We start from the raw sequence: 19,291 nt of genomic DNA, 5'->3' as shown, positions 1-19,291 counted from the left end.
TTGTGCGTTTTAATAGACCGGTGATGACGGCACAGAGTAGAATTATAACAATACTTTCAAATGTATCTAGTATGATAAAACAGCGCTATTTTTTTCCCCCACATACGCACGACCAGAAGGAGCGGAAGCGGTCGTCTGTGGCATAATAAAAGCTCCGCTGCTTTCGAGCCGTGTGTCGCGCTCGTTCAGCGGCCTCGTTTCACTTCGACGGCTTTCAGCCTCAACCTGCTTCATTCTACTGCGTTAATAAATCATTAGCTCATCCATGAACATGATTTCTGGCCGAGTCCCGTCGAATTGCATCGGCTGTGGGGATGAAGACTACAACTCCCATGATTCCACACTCAGTCACGGTGTCAACAAACTGCCTTTGTCTCTTTGTTTATTTTGAATACGCGCCCTCTAGCGGCGAAAATTACATATTGTGCCTTTAAGTGAAAATGTGATGAATTACTACATAAATTTTTTTTCACATAGTTTTATTACAAAATTAAAACCCCTCCCTGTTACATAATATTTCACATCGTACTTTGAAAATAACATTTATACATAATAAAGTTTTCCAAAAACATGGCGACTTTATATTGACTGACATCAGCACACTTTTTGGTATAAAAACAACAGGACAGACGGAAATCTGCCAGAATTCACTCCGGAAGCATTTGCAATGACTATAAACTAATCGCAGACATTGATATTAAAGTATACATACCAGAATATAGCCAATATGTCAAATAAATGATTAGACAAAATAACATTCGCTTGTAAACAAATAAAATGAGCAGAAATTAAAGAATGCTTGGAAAGTTGCCAGATTCATATATGATGATGACATTCTCATGTGATGAATAGGGAAACAGAAAAAAAAAGTTTTTAAGTGACTTAACCACCAGCACCATCAACAGCGTGTAAATGACCTGTAGGTAATATGTTTTATTCAAACTATGTGCAAATAAGACACATCACAGGCGAGAGCTTTACATTTCACAATCAGGAACACTAGTATGCTGAATGATATTTGACCTCTGCTTCTCTCTCATTTTTAAATGGGAATACATTACCCTATGATTCGTTTTACCTATTATACAGTCTCTACTGACAGGAGAAACTTTCCCCGCCCAACATCTTCCGATTGTATGTAAGGATGATTCACTGGTGCCCTCATAGTGTCATATGTCAGTTCACAGATAGTGCTTGTATTGTTGGGGCAGGAGAAGTGGGTGGAGTCAAAAGGAGAGGGGGGTCAGATGAAGAAGAGAGTGGCGGGATTAAACAAACTCCAGCTCCCACTGTTGACTGGCATGTTCCTCATTCTCTTCTCGAATCACTAAATGTTGTTTGTCGTATGTCTTACCCCCTGTAAAAAAAAAAGATAAATTAGATTGCCTGGAGAATGTTTTTAGTGTTGCCAAAATCACAAATTATGTTGAAACCCATATATTTATAAAGAAATTTAGATATTTTATATTCATAAGAGAAAGTATACACTACAGTAAGATTTAAAAATATTTTTTAAAGTTTTGTATGCTCACCAAAGCTGCATTTATTTGATCAAAAAATACAGTAAAAACAGTAATATTGTGAAATATTATTACAATAAAAAAAACTTTCTATTTTAATATATTTTAAAATGTAATTTATTCCTGTGATGTCATATTATCCTGCAGAAATAATTTTAATATGCTGATTTGCTGCTCAATAAACTTTTCTTATTATTATCAATGTTGAAAACAGTTGCTTAATGTTTTTAACAGTGCTGCTTAATAAATAAATAATATATATATATATATATATATATATTTTTTTTTTTTTTTGTGGAAATTTTAATTGTGATGAATAAAAAGTTTATAAAAAAGCAACATTTATTTTTTGATTTAATAGATTTTTTCTTTACTGACCCTTTTGATAAACTAAAGCTGCCTTGCTGAATAAAAGTATATCTTTATTTCTTTAAAAAAAAAAAAGTACTGACCCCAAAATTTAGAACGGTAGTGTATGGTGTTTATGGTATGGGTCATTACTTTTTTCAAAATTTGAATCACCTTTTAGCATAGTGTAATACTGCAGTATACAAATAAAAAAAATTAATGTATTGCTCAAAGTTTATTAATTAATGCTAGCTAACATAATTAGATTAAAAAAAGTTGATCAGAAAAATGTTGTTTGATAGATTTGATAGATTTAGATGAAGTATGGCACGACACTGCTGTATTGATGTCAGCTACCCTTACATTTTTAATTCTAAACAAAAAGCTTTAATACATTAATAGGAACAGTAATAAAATAATTTTTTTCATAATAAATAATAAAATAAATAGTTACAATATACAGTAATAAAGCTTGTGCTTTGTACATAAAGCACCAAACTATATCTTACCTTTGATATCCAGCACCATTCCAGGGAAGGTGACACTGGAAATTGTGCCGCTGACTTGAGAGCTCCATGTCTGCACTGGCACACGTGTTTCAGTCCACAGCACCACCTTAGCACCTGACTCGACATTACCCATTACCTGCAGACTCGTGGTTCGAGCCAGCTGACAAAAAGAGAGCATACGTTTAAAAAATCTGAGAGGGAGTGACTTGAAGAAGTTGTAAACAATGAATACATGCATTATTCATTAACATCATGGTGTGCAAAGTACCTTGTTTTTGATGAGCCCGTCCTGATAAAGCCAAACATCACTCATTCCCTCTACCTGCTCTGTGACGACCACGCGGCCTGTCTTCATGTCCTCAACACCACCCTGCACTGATATGTAGTGGCCTGTCTCTTTATTTTTGATGCGGAACAGTCTTTGTTTCTATAGGGATGTAAACACACAATTAAGAAATGGACATACAAAATTATCGGAAATACATAAGAAATACGCTGTGTTTTCTAGTTATCTTGTGTAAATAATTGGTCATGTGAAGGGGATACTAACTTGTCTGACTGGATACAAGGAGCCGATACAGGACAGAGAGCTGAATTTATTCCAGTTTGTGATTTCAATGGGCTCCAAAAGGAACTGGCGCCCCCTGTAGTTACTATGTTCACATAACACCCAACTGCAAAGAGATTGATGTGGTTTTAATATATATATATGTTAAAAATCTCATGCAAAATAGACATGAAACCTCAAATGTACAAATAATAAGCAGCACTGCAAACTTACCAGCCACTGTTGACCCTAACAGAGAGGAAATGTGTATTAAATCCTTCCTCCCACATGTTGTAAATCTGTGTGTCAATAGTGACCTCCCGACCTTCAAAGCACTCCAGTCCAAAGAGCGAGATTGACGGCACTGAAAAGGTCTGAAAGAGAGAACAAATGGGCAAAAAAGAGAGATACATGTAGTTAAATGTATCGTCTACGGATTTCTCATTGGGTCATGGCCCAGATCATTTGAACACATCCTTTCCAGAAACATATTAAGAAAGCAGAGTTTCTGCTCACCATTGGAACTGCTTTGACAGAGCGAATGCTGGAGTCATTTGGGATGTCCATGCTAGTCAGGTTGGGATAATCTCCTTCTGACAAAACATACATGTTTCCTGTGAACTTCTCTCCTCCATATAGCACCCAACTGAAATGAACAGAGGGATACAAATTCAGAGTGTCACAATCTGAAAGAAATATATTAACATGAATATAATGAATGTTAATGCATGGTGAATCTAATGTTTACATTTGTATGTGTATGTGTCTACATGCATTTTAGGGCTGCTGTATACTTTCACAGCTCATCCATGCATCCATCGAAACTTTGATCCTACCCTAAATTTTCTCACTAACCTTCCTCCCACCACCCTGCAGGACTTGATACTGAGACTTTCAGGCAAACAGGCCTGGTTCTGATGACACACCCTACATGTGCCCTGGAAATCCAGCTCTGAGTAGAGCAGCACCTGCAGCAAAGAGAAAGAGAGGGCAAATATTTCATTAAATGCAGTGCGTTAATGATGAAGATTTCCTTTACATACTACTGTTCAAAAGTTTAGAGTCAGTAAGATTTCAGATCAGCAAGGATGCATTAAATTGATTAAAAGTGACATTACCATTTTTTAACACTGTTAAATAGGATTTCTATTTCAAATAAATGCAGTTCTTCACTGTTTCCACAAAAATATTCAGCAAGACAACTGTTCAACATTATTAATAATAATGTTTCTTGAGCACCAAATCAGCATATTAGAAACATTTCTGAAGGATAATGTGACACCGAAGACTGGAGTAATGGCTGGTGAAATTTCAGCTTTTCCACCAAAGGAATAAATTACATTTAAAAATATATTATAAAAGAAAAAAGTTATTTTAAATTGTAATAATAGTTCACAATCTTACTGTTTTTACTGTATTTTTGATCAAATAAATGCAGCCTCAGTGAGCATAAGAGATTCAGCTCACCTCATTTCTAAAGCTGGGTCCTTCACTAGGTGCCTGGAATACACAAGAACAACCTTATTAATGAAATCAAGGACAGAGGACAACTGTTCAACATTATTAATAATAATGTTTCTTGAGCACCAAATCAGCATATTAGAAACATTTCTGAAGGATAATGTGACACCGAAGACTGGAGTAATGGCTGGTGAAATTTCAGCTTTTCCACCAAAGGAATAAATTACATTTAAAAAATATTATAAAAGAAAAAAGTTATTTTAAATTGTAATAATAGTTCACAATCTTACTGTTTTTACTGTATTTTTGATCAAATAAATGCAGCCTCAGTGAGCATAAGAGATTCAGCTCACCTCATTTCTAAAGCTGGGTCCTTCACTAGGTGCCTGGAATACACAAGAACAACCTTATTAATGAAATCAAGGACAGAATATTAAATGGAGATTCATAGGGGAATTCATGGCTATGAAATAATTCATGTCAATAAAATACTTTAATACTATTTCAGCACATTTAACATCTGGTTGAAGTGGATTGCAGATGGTTATGAAATAATACACAAGCATTTACAATGAATTACCAGATGCAAATGTTAACTAAAGAAACTGTTTAGTGATTGCGCCTCTCCAAGTTATCTAATATCTACTTTTAATGCAAAACATTTTCAACCACACACAATTTGAGTGAACAGTCCTTGCACAAAGTGTTTGGATTAGATTAATGAGTAACGAAATGCCTCTGACTTACTGTGAGGATGGGCTGTATGGAGCAGATGCGGTTGTCTTCAGAGCCCCAGTCTCCACAGTTGTTGTAGAAGCCTTTTTCCAAGACATACTGGTTACCTGAGAAATCCACATGAGAGTAGGCCACCCATCTGAGGAAAGAAAGAAAAATCAGTTCACATACTTATTAAAACGCCAGACTGCAATAAGACAATAACTCTCAGATAATGTATGCGGAAGAGCTTTATAGTTACTCAAACATCGCTACATCAAAAGATGGAGGGATTAGAACATACGCTCCACTCAGCACGTGGATGGAGCAGGTGTTGATGCCGAACCCAAACAGCTCCACATCTGGGACAACTTCTGTCACCTCAAACGTGGGCTCTTCATTCTCCACTTTCTCCTCTTCAGGCATCCCATATAACACCAGCAGGGGCTCAGACAGGTCCTACAGGAAGCAGATTTTACAGTCCAAAAATGAACGCTTGTTAATTTTGAACATCTGTTAATTTAGTTTACAATAAGATTTAATGATGAAGTGCACTAAACACCAAAATGTTGTGCAAGCTAGATTAATTCATAGATTAATTCATAAATACGTGTATTATTTATTTATTGTATTACTGTAATAAATATATATTAATATTTTCATTTTTAAAACAGATGTAGCAGTCGTACTATATTAACATAAAATAATATATTCATATTTTCTAAACTTTTCAGTATAAATATTTACATGTATTTATAGCTACTCACATACATTTTATTTAATATATTTAAAAATGTATTATATTATTGTTATTATTCATATAATTATTTGTAGTAGTAGTAGTACATTAATATCATATAAAATAGGGATGCACGATATATCGGCCACCATATCGGTATCGGCCAAAATTTTCATATCGGTGCATCCCTAATATAAAATATTAATATTTTTTTATATTATTGTTATTATTAATTGCATTATTATTATTAACACCAGAATATTGAAACAAAATAGTATGAATCTTGGTGAGATTTTATCATATACAAAAAATATAAAATAGTAAAATCTATTTTGTGTTTGTCTTACAGCTTGGATGACTCGGACCGAGCGCAGCTCTGAGTTTACTCCTCCCCACACCCGCCAGTCATGATACTCTCCCTCCTCCAGAAGATACTGGTGACCCCGGAAACCCTCCTTCTCATAGCCCACCCAGCTACAAAACAGATGGAGTAAGTCAAGCAGAAGAGAGAGAGCAATACAACAAAATAAGTCAGATACGGTCCTGTATAGTGTGTAGTAAATAGGTCAGTCCTTGCTCTCTTCCCCACTTCATTCTCAATCAAACACAAATACTTTCAGTACTCACCAGCCTCCAATAACCTTAACGGATCCTGCACTGAACATAAACAATGATTGTTGCTTGTCCACTCTTGACAGGAAATCTCTCATGCTGGTGTAGATTTCTCTGCTTTTGCCAGTGAAATATGGCTTTTCATAGAGCACAATCTGTTAAAAACAAATGATATCAAACATGAATAATCCTTGATCCTGTAAACAACACAAATTACATGACTGCTTAATTACATGGTAGCTGATGAACTTAACACTTACTTTTGGTTCATAGAGGTTCTCCACTCTAGGTTCCCCCTACGAAAAACGCTTATTAATAGACATCATTTAATTACTGGTATGCTGTGGAATCATCGATCAAAAAGGACAGCAGACTGAGGAGGAGACACTTACTATTTTAAGCGGATGTAGGGAGCCCACGTATGGATGTGTGACGCCCCAGGCGGCTGGGGTGGGGAATCCCCCGACTTCAAGCACTCGCGGGACACCCTGAAAGAAGGGCTCTGCAAACACCAACCATCTGGAGGAAATCAAACACATGATGTTAACAAATAAACACTATGATCGAGCCCAAATGGAATATATGCATGCAAAAAACTATTCTTTAGATCTGTTCTAAAATCAACATTCTCACTCCCAATTTGTCACATGTTGACGCTTGGTCAGGACCCTTCGGCGTCACTTTTTGACACATAGGGTACACCTTTAGCGTCACTTTTCAACATGCAGAGTCCTCCATTGCTTTAAATAAGAAACCTTTGGTGTCAATATGCAATAAGGCATTGGGAATTTTATCGTCATGATTAAATTATATTATATATTGGGTAATAATTTTGCCATTATTGCATATACAGTGTGTTGGGGTGTGATTTTTCAATGTAAACATTCACAACAATTGTATTTACATTACACTATTTACACATTTACGAGCACGCAACCCAACTCCTACCCCTAAACCTAACCGTTTGCCGATATAAAACATAGTATATAACAGGCAGATCCAACTACAGTCACAATTTATTCAGAATGTATTTATATTCCAAGTCTTCTGAGGCAAAACGATTGATTTGTGAGAGGAATAGATGCACGCGATCACCATCTCCATCTGCCGTAAAGCTCAGATCCTGTGTTGCAGTCTGTGAACAAATTCAAAAATTGCCTCCACAAGAAGCCTTCCGTTAGCTTTGGTTGTGAAATGCCATTGGCTCTTGTGTGTCTCGTGACCGATTGCATCGTGCTAATGTTCGAGAGTATCTTTTTAAATGAGACGTGAGTGCTTTAAGGTAGTGGGATCATTTTCAGCTATTTAAACCTTATGATTTACTCTGTTCTTCGCATTAAGATATCGTATGGCTTCAGAAGACTTGGAATGCAACACGACTTATTTGTAATAGTTTTATAAAGCTTTTTTATTGTCAGTTTTTGCAATAAATACCTGTGACTGTACTTTTATTTGCCTGTTACATGTTTTATATTGCTCAGAAGTGGGTAGGTTTAGGGTAGCAGTGGGGTTAGGTGCTCCAAAAGATCTATGAAAGTACAAATTCATATAAAATGATTTCTATTTTTGCAAATGCACGCAAACCATTAAATTTGTCTTGATCTGACGCATAAGGAAAACAGTTGAAAGCAATGGAGTATCCTGCATGTCAAAAAGTGATGCTAAAAGGGTACTCTGAACATCAAAGGCGATGCCAACGGGTCCTGACCAACCATCAATATGTGACAACTTGAGTTTGGAGTGAGAACGTGCTGCCAAAATCTGTGCAGAAAATGTCAGAAAGAGTTCTGGAATAAGCTGCACTGATCACTCACAGTCCAGCATTGATGATGATGGAGTTTGCTTTGACTGGGAAGCCAAAAATTCTGGAGTCTTCTGATGTGTCTCTGAATGTGATCTTCTTGCCTTCTGCATTTTCTTCAGGGAAAAGGCCGATTTCAGGAACGCTGTAATCCTGGAAATGTAAAAAAATGTGTTAAACCTACTGAACATTGAGGGGAAAAAACATAAAAAGGCTACTTCTGCAAGCGTGAGTTCCTAAAATGTCTGCAGAAGTCCTGCCAAAGTTTTGCTTCAGGACACAAGATGGCGCACTTGAACCTTTCATAACATAGCTATGATGTGACACTACATTTCAGTGAAACCAAAACATGATCCCATCCATCCGAGACATATTTACAAGCTACAACAATCTCGCCTCTTATGGTAAGAATATCTATGAACTTGAATTTCAGTTAACAATGAGATGACAAAAAACGACAGCAAACACAAGTCTGACATACTCTCACTGCTCGCCGTATGGATCCGATGAAGAACTTCCTCTTTAGCTGAGGCTTGGGCTCATGGTCCTCTTCCCCATGATCCTGCGTTGTTCCATTCTGCCGATCAACCACTTCTTCATCAGGTGGTCCAAATGGATTTGTCAGCTCGATGTCCCCCTCGTCCAGAGCGATCTTTTCCCCTTTGAATTCTGGCTTCTCATACAACACCCAACTTTGGAAGACAAAAGAGAGGACATAATATGAGGAACAGAACATACAACTTTCTATTCATCACAGAATCCTGAAAAAAAGTGTCAAGGTTTCCCAAAATTATTAAGCAGTACAGCTGTTTTCAACATTGATTGTATTAATAATAAATATTTTTTGAGCACCAAATCAGCATATAAGAAAAGTTTTCTGAAGGATCATATGGCACCAAATACTGTAGTAAAGGCTGATAAAAATTCAGCTTTGCCATTATAGAAATTAATTGCATTTTAAAATATATTAAAATAAAAAAGCTATTTTAAACTGTAATATCTCACAATATTATTGCTTTTAGTTTTTATCAAATAAATGCAGCCTTAATAAGCATAGCTTCTTTTAAAAATATTTAAAAAATCTTACCAAGCCGCACATACCACAATTTATGACCCTTTTTTGAAATACCTAGCCTAGTAGCTATTACCCTACTTGACTTCTGCTTGAAACACACTGACGCAAGGGTTTGACACCTGATGGAGCAAATGTTATGTTATGACACCATTTGGCAAACTACAATACAGCTGACTTTGCCTGATCGCTCAGATAAATTACGAGGGCAAACATGAAGTTGCTTATGCATAAACATAAAGCCAACTCTCTTTGAGCTGAGGGAGTGACAAAAATAGATGATACAGTGGATTTGGGGTGTTCCTATTAGTTTAAAATGTATAATTCAAAAACAGCAATTAGAAAAAGCTACATTTGTGTGTTTCTGCAGTTAATGATATTTTGCTGGAAGGCAGAGAGAGTCTGCATGTTAAGAATGATGTGGAATGTGTCTGATTCCCTTCACTAGCCAATGTGACTACATTATTTAGTGTGCATTAATATTTATTCCTGTATATTTACTGTCCTGTGTCAGTTAATATGTTGCATCATCCTGAACAGCATTATTATTTGATTACACCTATGCTTATAAAACAAGCATGACCTGAACCATTTTAATTTTTAATAACTTAATTTAAGTAATTAATATTAATTTTGGCCAATTGCTCTGTAGTTGCAGGATAATGATGCCTATTATTAAATATAAAACAAACAAACAAACAAAAACCTTTAAATTGATCAAAAGTGAAGACAGTAAAGACTTTAACAATGTTACAAAAGATTTCTATTTCAAATAAATGCTTTTCTCCTGAAAAACTGTTTTCAGCATTGATAATAAGAAATGATTCTTGAGCACCAAATCAGCATATTAAAATGATTTCCAAAGGATCGTGTGACACTGAAGACTGGAGTCATTGCTGCTGAAAATTAAGCTTTGCCAAAAACATGAAAAACTGTGCCAACCCCAAACTTTTGAAAGGTAGTGTATGTTGCCTGCAAACATATGCATCTTTAAAACTTAAGTCCCCTGAAGTGCACACTTAAAATTATTTTCAAAATATAGATCACAAGTGAGAGAAATTAAAATGATATGTGCATGCTTATATGAGCATGTCAGCTCAGCAAGGAGGTGCAGTTTGTGTTTGCCACTCACCCTCCTCTGATCACTCTGATTGAAATAGTGTCTGTAAACTCCCATGGTGTGGCATCCACAACATCACTACGCACTTCAATTCTCCCACCGGTCATTCCAGGCTTGTCATAGATTAACATCTAACAGAAAAAAGAAACAGCTTAAAAAGTTCCATCTTTTTTTACAAAGACTGCATTGTTTAATATTTAACAATCTCAACCACTAGGGGCAGCATATGTGCTAATATTGGACAAGGGACAATCATGGGACAAAACATGTCCATTCGCACTGTCCTAGTTTTGAAAGGCATATTTATTGTCTCAAAACCTTAAGGCTGCAATAATACACTGATGACTATAGTCAATGTCAGAGAAGGAAAGGACAAGAATATGCAAGAATAAGCTTGACAAGCCAGTTTCGGTGACCTTTTCTAAATCTTTTAATTTGCTTCTGATGAAGAACACAGGAATGTCAACCAAAACTAATTCAGTAGAGATGTATAATGCACATTAAAAACTATGAATTGTGAAATATATAAAATAGATGTTTAGTAAATGTCACAGAGGCAAGTTGAATCATGCATACTGGAAAAGCGTTATTGTGGTTTAATGTTCCCACCAGACAGCAATCCTGAATGAACGAATGATAAAACATGGTATTTTATGATAATATGCATAATTCTATTATACAATTAAATGTTATATGATGTATAAAATGAACTTGACATTACAGAATTTCAGATCTACGCTACGAAATCTTACATGAATGTTCTAGAAGCATGTTTCTGCCTCAGAGCTAAAAAAAAAATATATATATATAAATAAATAAATATACTGTAAACAAACAAACAAACATAAATAAAGTCACACTATGAGATATAAAGTCACCATTAGGAGATATAATCACAATCACAAAACTTCCAAATACAAAAAAATAAAAAATTGGTGTGAGTGTCAGTAGGCTCCTAACAATTCATAATCCATCATTTCTTTTAAAAATCATTTGATAAAGGACATCATGTCATTTGTACCTCTCTTTTTATAATCCTTTACTGTCCAAACGTGTATTTGGCAGATGAAGTGGGTCTAAATCTGCACTGTGCACTGCGGGGCTGTTACACACCCACTAATCTCTCTCACCTGTTCTTAAATACCAGCCTCAGGCTTTCCCACTTTTTAATATAATGAGCACATGCAGTAGAGCGAATATATGCAGGGCTTGGTTTGGCCTCATCAGATTCATTTAATATCAGTGAGAAAAGAAAGGACAGTTGTGTGAAATATCTCACCTTCCCAGGCCGAGGATTGAGCTTTCCATGATCCTTTTCTTTTGTGAGCTGAAAAAAAAGAAAAAAAAGAAGAAATATTTAAATGAGATGAAGCCTCCTTCAAATAAATGCAGATATACACACAGTGCATAACTTCTATTTTAAGAAAGCATTACAATTAAATTATTCAGAGTATGTTTGCACTAGTGGATAAGTAAAATATTATGCTATTATGATAAGATCAGTCAGAAATCACAGCGTTACAAACACTATCAGACATTCAGTTCAAAACTATGTTACATGAATTTAGGATAATTAAATGAATAAATCATATTCAGAAGAAGAAACAAATTTTACTGAAATCTATATCCCTTGATTAAAATCCCCCAATTAAATTCTAAGGTCCAAAATAAATTTCAACATTCTTGCTATTAATTTTTTCATCTTCAATCCCCTCTGTACTGGTGATGGTGGTAATGTTTGGCATTTCAGCATACAAACAGATCACCTTTGGTTTTTAAAGGAAACACTACACTCCTAAATCTAACCTTTGACAATAGAAGAACAAGTACTTTACACAACACTTGATGTTTCTACCTCTCAAAGTCACATGCAGGAAGATGTGAGAGGTTCACGGCCTTATTGTCAACCAGACTCTTTCAAAACAGCACTGGAATGCAGCAAAAATTTACTGATTGGTGTAATGCCTGTGTTTAAGACAAGCTGTTTGAAATGCTTATTATACTTAAGAGTTCCTCAGGGAAACTACAGTATATACATGAGGGGAAACAAACTGAGAATGACATCTGCAGATCTGCTGTTATCATCTATGCTAAAACAAACCGTTGGCATTTGAAATGGAAATCAAGAGGTCAACGTATCAGGTGTAAAAGGTTCTCGTATGGATTAATGGCTTTTGATGAATGCAAAGTTTTTACAATGCATGTCAAGATCTCATTGTTTGTAAATGCCACATATTTATGCATGTAGGAGGTGATGAAAAGCCCTTCCCAGACTTTGCAGAGCGACATGCCTTTGCACTTACAATGAGGCATGGCAAGGTTAGAAGAGAGACAACATTACACAAGAGTCCAAGTCAAATTCCTCTGTTTGCATATGGGGATGCTCTTAATGAAAAGTCAAATACATGAGTTACATAATGCAGATGCTATAAAGCTACCTCTATAAACCTACCTCTATATGTCATCCTCACTGTCAGGCATTGTGAAAATATGTTTTCCAGAATGTCAGAATATTTCAAATATGCATAGTGAAAAAGGTTGTGAGATGCAGTCGGTATCTCTACAGCCGATCTATCAACTCAGTGGAACAGTGAATGTGACATCTTATAGATATCTAACCAAATTATGCATAACTGCTTAAAATGTACCTACTTTTGTTTGGGGTGGGTCTTACTTTTAACTTCTGGCTATAATTAAACCTTTAAAAATGGACCTTTAAGAGAGCCTTTTGTTGGTGGCTACATTATTAATACGAAGGACTGTTTACTCCTAGAATCCAGCAGGAAACTGAAAATCAGTCTATATAGCCTATAGGGTCTCCACAAACTGATATGTGTGGAGCATGAAGGTGACATAATTGTTTTCTCTATATCTGTTCCAATTAGGGCTGTGCAATTAATCGAAAAACTGTTTCGATTTCGTCCTCCAACGATTATGAAAATACAGTAATCGAGATAAAACGATTATTGCGCCCCATTCCGCCCCCTTTTCCAGCGCTGCGCTTTCATTCCTTCATAAAAGCCCAATTGCACGTGCAAATCAGAAGAATCATGTAACGTGACTTTTGCAAAATGGGACGTGCTTGATTTATAGAATGAATGTGAAATGTGAAAAAGAACTTGCGCTGCTGCTCAGAAAAGTATATGCGCTCAGAGACGGAACAGAACACGGACATGTAAAGTCATCTTTTAGCTCAAGGTGCATGCCTAAACGGTCAAATACACGCAAAAAAAGGAGGATGATTTAATGTTAATAAAATTCACAATTCATTTCAGTTAATTTCTCAGAATGTGTATTTTTTGTTTGTAATTTCACAGTTGTAATACCATAACGTGAAAGCGCCGCTTTTCTATCGCGAATGTGCCGAATCTGCTGATGTAATTATAACTGCTAATGATAGAGAAGGGTAGGGGGAGGCTGGGGGAGAGGCGAACTAGCATGCCTCCGTTAGTAAACAAAATTAGCCAATCACCATTGAGTGTTCACTTTCAGCGCTGAGGAGTGTTGAGAAAAGAACCCTCGCAAGGGAGGCTAGCCTCCTTCTGATATCAACCAATCATCAAAGAGACGTAAATTACGTGATATTAGTTTGAACGTCTGCCGCTGTGCTGATAATGTACCAAGTACTTATGATGAGTAGCGATATTGAATATTTAATTGCCAACAGATTTACCAAGCTGTCATTCAAACAGTATATACAAATTTAAAAAAGCTTAATTAAATGGCGCAACAGGCAGCTCTCTTTTAACACAGACTTTTAAGAAGGGATGGATGTTTGCTTCAAGTGATAGACCAGGTAAGTGAAATTATAATATCTTGCTGTATGTATGTCGTTTTCTTTAAGTTTTATGACTAAAAGCAACCAAAAAGCCATTTTAAAGTGGTTAAGCAAATAATAATAATAATAATCGGCAGGGATCCCAGACCAATACAATTAGTGTGCCTCCTCTATTTTAAAACCCACGAGCCGCCACTGAGCAGGCCTAGGCTGTAAACTGCTTGAGAGTTGCATAAAAAACATTGAAGCACAGATTGTTTCATTTGTATCTTTTTATTCTATTGGTTTTGTCCTTTGCTTTTTTATTACTGACAGTTTAATTATTTTCAATAATTTTGAGGACTTTTTGTTTGTTTGTTTGTTTGAAATTCCGCTGGTCTCTACAATGTAGATGTCATTGCAACCTTATTAACAGGAAATCTATATTTGATATGTATCACTATCTTTAAATAAATCACTCATATAAAGTTTTGGTCATGGCCCCCTCATAATCGTGTTAAATAATCGTGATTACAATATTGGCCAAAATAATCATGATTATGATTTTTGCCATAATCGAGCAGCCCTATTTACAACTGGCAAATTTACAGTAAACCATTGCCAACCCAAAGAAGGGTGTGTCTGAGCAGGACTCGACCTAGCCTGTCTTGGAAAATTATCAAAGCTAATTAGAGGAGACAACAAGATAACAAATAGCATCGCATTCCATCAGCCTCTCCTTCTTTCCCTGCCTACTAACAAGAGCCCCAGGGACGACCTGTTCTACTGATACCATTTCTGACCTCTCCTCAGAAAGTGCCAATTCAGCTTGATTATTCCTTACTCTCTTAAACCAGCCTAATTATATAGAGTTTGGCATTATGAAAAGATATAATTTCAAGAGGGACATTGCTCTATGCGTAATTACAGGAAACCAAAAAGTTTGCTCTTTCATTGAAACCTGAACTATTATTATTTAGGGGGTTTGCATATTATGATATCATTACATGCGGGACAGGAAGTATGATGCTCCTGTAAATGGGCTTATGTGGCATCAAGTAACAAGTATAAAGATTTTTGCATATTGAATTTTGATATAGAGTTGGATGTGGGTTGAACTGTCAGATAACGCAACATCTCACTTTATGTCAACACAGAGCAAGAGCAGTATGACGTGAATGACAGAGGTCAAGCTGTGTTTTACAGTGGATGTGTGATCATTTGAAGTTACTCCCTAGTGACAAACCTCTTATATCTAAATCATAAAAGTAATTCCCTTAGTAACATTAATATCATGTCACAGAGAAATGAACTTTCTTCACATGATCAAACTTGTGAGACATTTTAAAGCCTTATATGCTGAACCCCGATATATACTGTATATATATGGATCAGAGAAATGTCTAGCAGATGAAAGTGTACACGATTCCTTTACCAGCTGAAGGTTGCACCTTCCCATAGTAACTATAAACCTTAACCAAACTACAGTTTTGGTGAAGTTGTTGTGGTTAAAATCAAAATTTGACTTGCAAACTCAGGCTCTGTTCAGTAAAGAGAAGCAGTAATAAAAAAAAAAGACTCTACAGAACTGCTCAATGTCTGTTTTGGAGGACAAGAGGAAACGTGAATATTGCATGAGGACTGCGGTAATGTATACTCCCTTCAATCTCTATTGTAAACCCTTCATGGTGAGGTGACATAACACCCCTTCTAGCCTTTCATTCACTGAGGTTTAAGGTGCTCAATCCAACCCCTGAAGAGTCTTGCAGAGTTTTTTTTTTGGAGAGTTTAGTTCCAACTCTAATGACACAGACAAAATTCTAGCCAGGTATGTGGGTACAATGAAGGAGGGTTGGAACAAAGCTCTGCAAGATATCCAGGAACAGGGCTGAGTAGTCTAGGTTTAGGGCATCCCACACCTGAACAGGTCTAAAAACAAAGCGCATCAGACATTTGAAGTCTAAAACAATCCACATACTATGTTAAACAATGCTTGGTGTAAGTGGTTTCATATCAGGATACACTAAGAGGTTGACTAGGAATGGGAAAAACAGAGCAGTGACATAATACGAAAACAACACTCTCATTGAATCCATGCCCTCATTCTCAGAGTAGTAATCTTCACCTTGGCACCCTTTTGCTCTCCATTTTAAAAAGACTTTACTGTTGTAGTGCCTAAGTGTTTGATGTAAATGAAGATACCAACAATGCCAACATGTATTGTGACAAAGCAATACTCACATATGCATCAGGGAAGGCCCTGTATTTGAGGAGTATGTTCCGCTCTGGTTCTGGCTTTTGATTAACTTGGAAGCTCTTGGTGTCATTCATTAGAAGACCTCCGTCAAGACTACTGCTGCGCTGAAGACCCAAAGGTTGAGAGTTCTTGAGGAGAGTTTCGGAGGGCAGAGAGCGGTAAAGTTCCATAGTGGACTTGTGGTCGAAACTGGAGGTATCTTGCGAGTTTTGTTGGACAGATGGAGTCACGCTTATTCGAGAAGTTTCAGTGATCCCACTAAGGGAATTTGATGTAGAAGTGAGGTATGAGAAGCGCTCGAAACGGGAACTGAGCAAGGTGTCAGATCCCTTGGTGGCTGAGCTTATTCGCTCTTGACTAGGGCTGATCTCAGGGAGAGATGCTGCACGGAAGATGGAGCGGTTTGAGGCCTTGTCGTTCTCTGTTGGCTGGAAGAAGAAGCTGTTCTCCAGGCGAGATGAGCCTCCATTTATGAGTCCTTTTGTAGAACTCTCTTCGGGACTCAGCTCGTTGAGTGAGCCCCTGCGCATGACCATGCTGTTGAGGGCCGAAGCTCGCAGAGGCAGGGAGAGCCCCCGATTCGGGGTCTCTCCGAGCTGCTTTTCCTTCATCATGGTCAAAGGAGAACGCATGTCCTTGGGGGAACTCCAGTTAAGGCCAATGTCTAGAGGTAAGCTAGAAACTCCATTCAACAACTTTGGCTCAGTAATAAGTGAGACTGGAGTACGAAGAGAGAGTGGAGTAGGGGGTGAGATTGGTGCATCCTCTTCAATAGGTGGCAGTGAAGAGAAGTGTTGGATTGTTGGAGTGTTGGATGGGGTGCGTTGAACCCTTTGCCGGGCCGGTCGCTCCATGCTCTTAAGAGTGTCTACCAGGTTATCCATTTCTGAGAAAGATGTGGAAGAAAGAGTGTCAGGTTCAGGGCCAGTGGGTGAGGGAATCAGCTCTACCCGCGTAGCTTGGAAAACATCAGAGGAGTAGTCATCTGCCTCCACGATCATCAAGCGGGAATCGAAATGTGCCTGTGAGTCAAAGACTGTTTTTCTTATCTCCTGCTCTCCCTCTCCCTCTCTCACGACAGGTAAACTAAGCTCCACCCTGCTCCTCCCACTAGTGTAACTCTCACTCCTCTGCTGAACTTCGCTCTCCACAACTTTCCAGTTACTGTTGCCAGGGCTACCATTAGTCTCTGAGGAGAAAGCAGTATGCTGGGTCTCGGGAGAGTGAAAATGAGACATGTAGACTCCTTTTTCATAGCTGGGGGACAGTTGAGAGGAATGCAGGTATGTGCTATCTGTGAATGTGTAGTCTGAACTCCTGAACTCTCTGGATTGCTTTTCTTCAGAGTTGGAATGGAGACTTTTCCACCTCCTCTCAAGCTCAGGACTGGCTCTGCTGCTCTGCTTCTGATCTCTTAGCCTGATGCTGTCCAATGGCCTTTCATGGTTCCCAAAGTTGCCCTCTTTGTCAATGCTGACCAGGGACACTTTGCGGACCACCATGGTATCCTCTCTGCCTTCTCGAGAAGATGATGGTCGACTGAGCTTTGTACTTAGCACCGAAACACCAGAGTTCATGTCTGTATCAGATCCAGTCTCAGTTTCCACTTGGTTTACTGTTTCTGACTCGTCAATCACTGTACTGAGAACAGTGGATGCATGAAAGAACCTAGAACAAAAGGATGAAAGTGAAATAGAAAAAAAACATCAATCCTTTAATCATCTTTTTATAATGATACTCAGCACACATTTCAAAGCTACTGTGTTGTAAGTCAAACATTAAAATGTAATTAGAAGGGACTACAAAGCTGCTGTGTCACAGTATTTGACTATAATACACCTGAGGTCTATGCCCAATAAATATGGAGAACCTTGGCATCTGTAGTTTTAAGAACGAATTCTGTTCATGTGATAAGGAATTTGAAGCTAGTTTGAGTCATGAATCCCTGAATAAATACATTCATATTTGAAGTAAAGCATAAAAAAGCACAAATGGAAGCCAGATCATGCAGGGTATAATTGTCCCTTTCTATGGGAGTGTATTGCAATGTGCGTAGGTGAGTTTCTTGAGAAACGACATGTTAAAAGGGCACTTCAAAATGAATCACAGCTTTAATCACACGCACCATACAACAGTAAAAAGATGAGTGGAACTTCAGAATCTATATCACATGAAGTTTTACTAATGGAACAGATTACATATGTAATCACTTTACAACATTAAGCATGTAACAATAACAGTAAATATAATCAATAAATATGTAAATGTGTCAATTGCTTCAGTAATCAGGGCATTGCCTTCTGGTTACAGAGCAAGTGGCATCTGTGGTGTTGCCTTTTTCAACATGATGTATAAAGATACATCATGGTCAAAGGAGAACGCATGTCCTTGGGGGAACTCCAGTTAAGGCCAATGTCTAGAGGTAAGCTAGAAACTCCATTCAACAACTTTGGCTCAGTAATAAGTGAGACTGGAGTACGAAGAGAGAGTGGAGTAGGGGGTGAGATTGGTGCATCCTCTTCAATAGGTGGCAGTGAAGAGAAGTGTTGGATTGTTGGAGTGTTGGATGGGGTGCGTTGAACCCTTTGCCGGGCCGGTCGCTCCATGCTCTTAAGAGTGTCTACCAGGTTATCCATTTCTGAGAAAGATGTGGAAGAAAGAGTGTCAGGTTCAGGGCCAGTGGGTGAGGGAATCAGCTCTACCCGCGTAGCTTGGAAAACATCAGAGGAGTAGTCATCTGCCTCCACGATCATCAAGCGGGAATCGAAATGTGCCTGTGAGTCAAAGACTGTTTTTCTTATCTCCTGCTCTCCCTCTCCCTCTCTCACGACAGG

At 37.5% G+C, this 19,291-nt stretch overlaps 1 protein-coding gene across 1 annotated transcript in view; it reads right to left on the bottom strand.

Annotated features, from left to right (window-relative positions):
• Window positions 1-476: 476 nt before the first annotated feature.
• crybg2 (crystallin beta-gamma domain containing 2) overlaps window positions 477-19,291 on the bottom strand; it is a 39,344-nt gene continuing 20,529 nt past the window's right edge. The window contains exons 5-23 of the mRNA XM_016294864.1: window positions 16,442-17,578; window positions 11,723-11,770; window positions 10,456-10,574; window positions 8,733-8,943; window positions 8,265-8,404; window positions 6,843-6,969; window positions 6,711-6,746; window positions 6,466-6,605; window positions 6,186-6,312; window positions 5,404-5,558; window positions 5,133-5,259; window positions 4,739-4,771; window positions 3,780-3,892; window positions 3,441-3,570; window positions 3,159-3,298; window positions 2,928-3,051; window positions 2,646-2,804; window positions 2,378-2,537; window positions 477-1,357 (exon numbers count right to left, since the gene is read on the bottom strand). Coding sequence (XP_016150350.1) covers window positions 1,269-1,357; window positions 2,378-2,537; window positions 2,646-2,804; window positions 2,928-3,051; window positions 3,159-3,298; window positions 3,441-3,570; window positions 3,780-3,892; window positions 4,739-4,771; window positions 5,133-5,259; window positions 5,404-5,558; window positions 6,186-6,312; window positions 6,466-6,605; window positions 6,711-6,746; window positions 6,843-6,969; window positions 8,265-8,404; window positions 8,733-8,943; window positions 10,456-10,574; window positions 11,723-11,770; window positions 16,442-17,578 — 3,315 coding nt within the window. The 3' untranslated portion in view covers window positions 477-1,268. The remainder of the gene's footprint in view (window positions 1,358-2,377; window positions 2,538-2,645; window positions 2,805-2,927; window positions 3,052-3,158; window positions 3,299-3,440; window positions 3,571-3,779; window positions 3,893-4,738; window positions 4,772-5,132; window positions 5,260-5,403; window positions 5,559-6,185; window positions 6,313-6,465; window positions 6,606-6,710; window positions 6,747-6,842; window positions 6,970-8,264; window positions 8,405-8,732; window positions 8,944-10,455; window positions 10,575-11,722; window positions 11,771-16,441; window positions 17,579-19,291) is intronic.

Source organism: Sinocyclocheilus grahami, unplaced genomic scaffold (genome assembly GCF_001515645.1).
Source record: "Sinocyclocheilus grahami isolate Dianchi unplaced genomic scaffold, SAMN03320097.WGS_v1.1 scaffold325.1, whole genome shotgun sequence".
In the NCBI taxonomy this organism is placed as follows: Eukaryota; Metazoa; Chordata; class Actinopteri; order Cypriniformes; family Cyprinidae; genus Sinocyclocheilus; species Sinocyclocheilus grahami.
The sequence above is the reverse complement of the archived record's forward strand: the minus strand, read 5'-3'. Positions and strand labels throughout refer to the sequence as shown.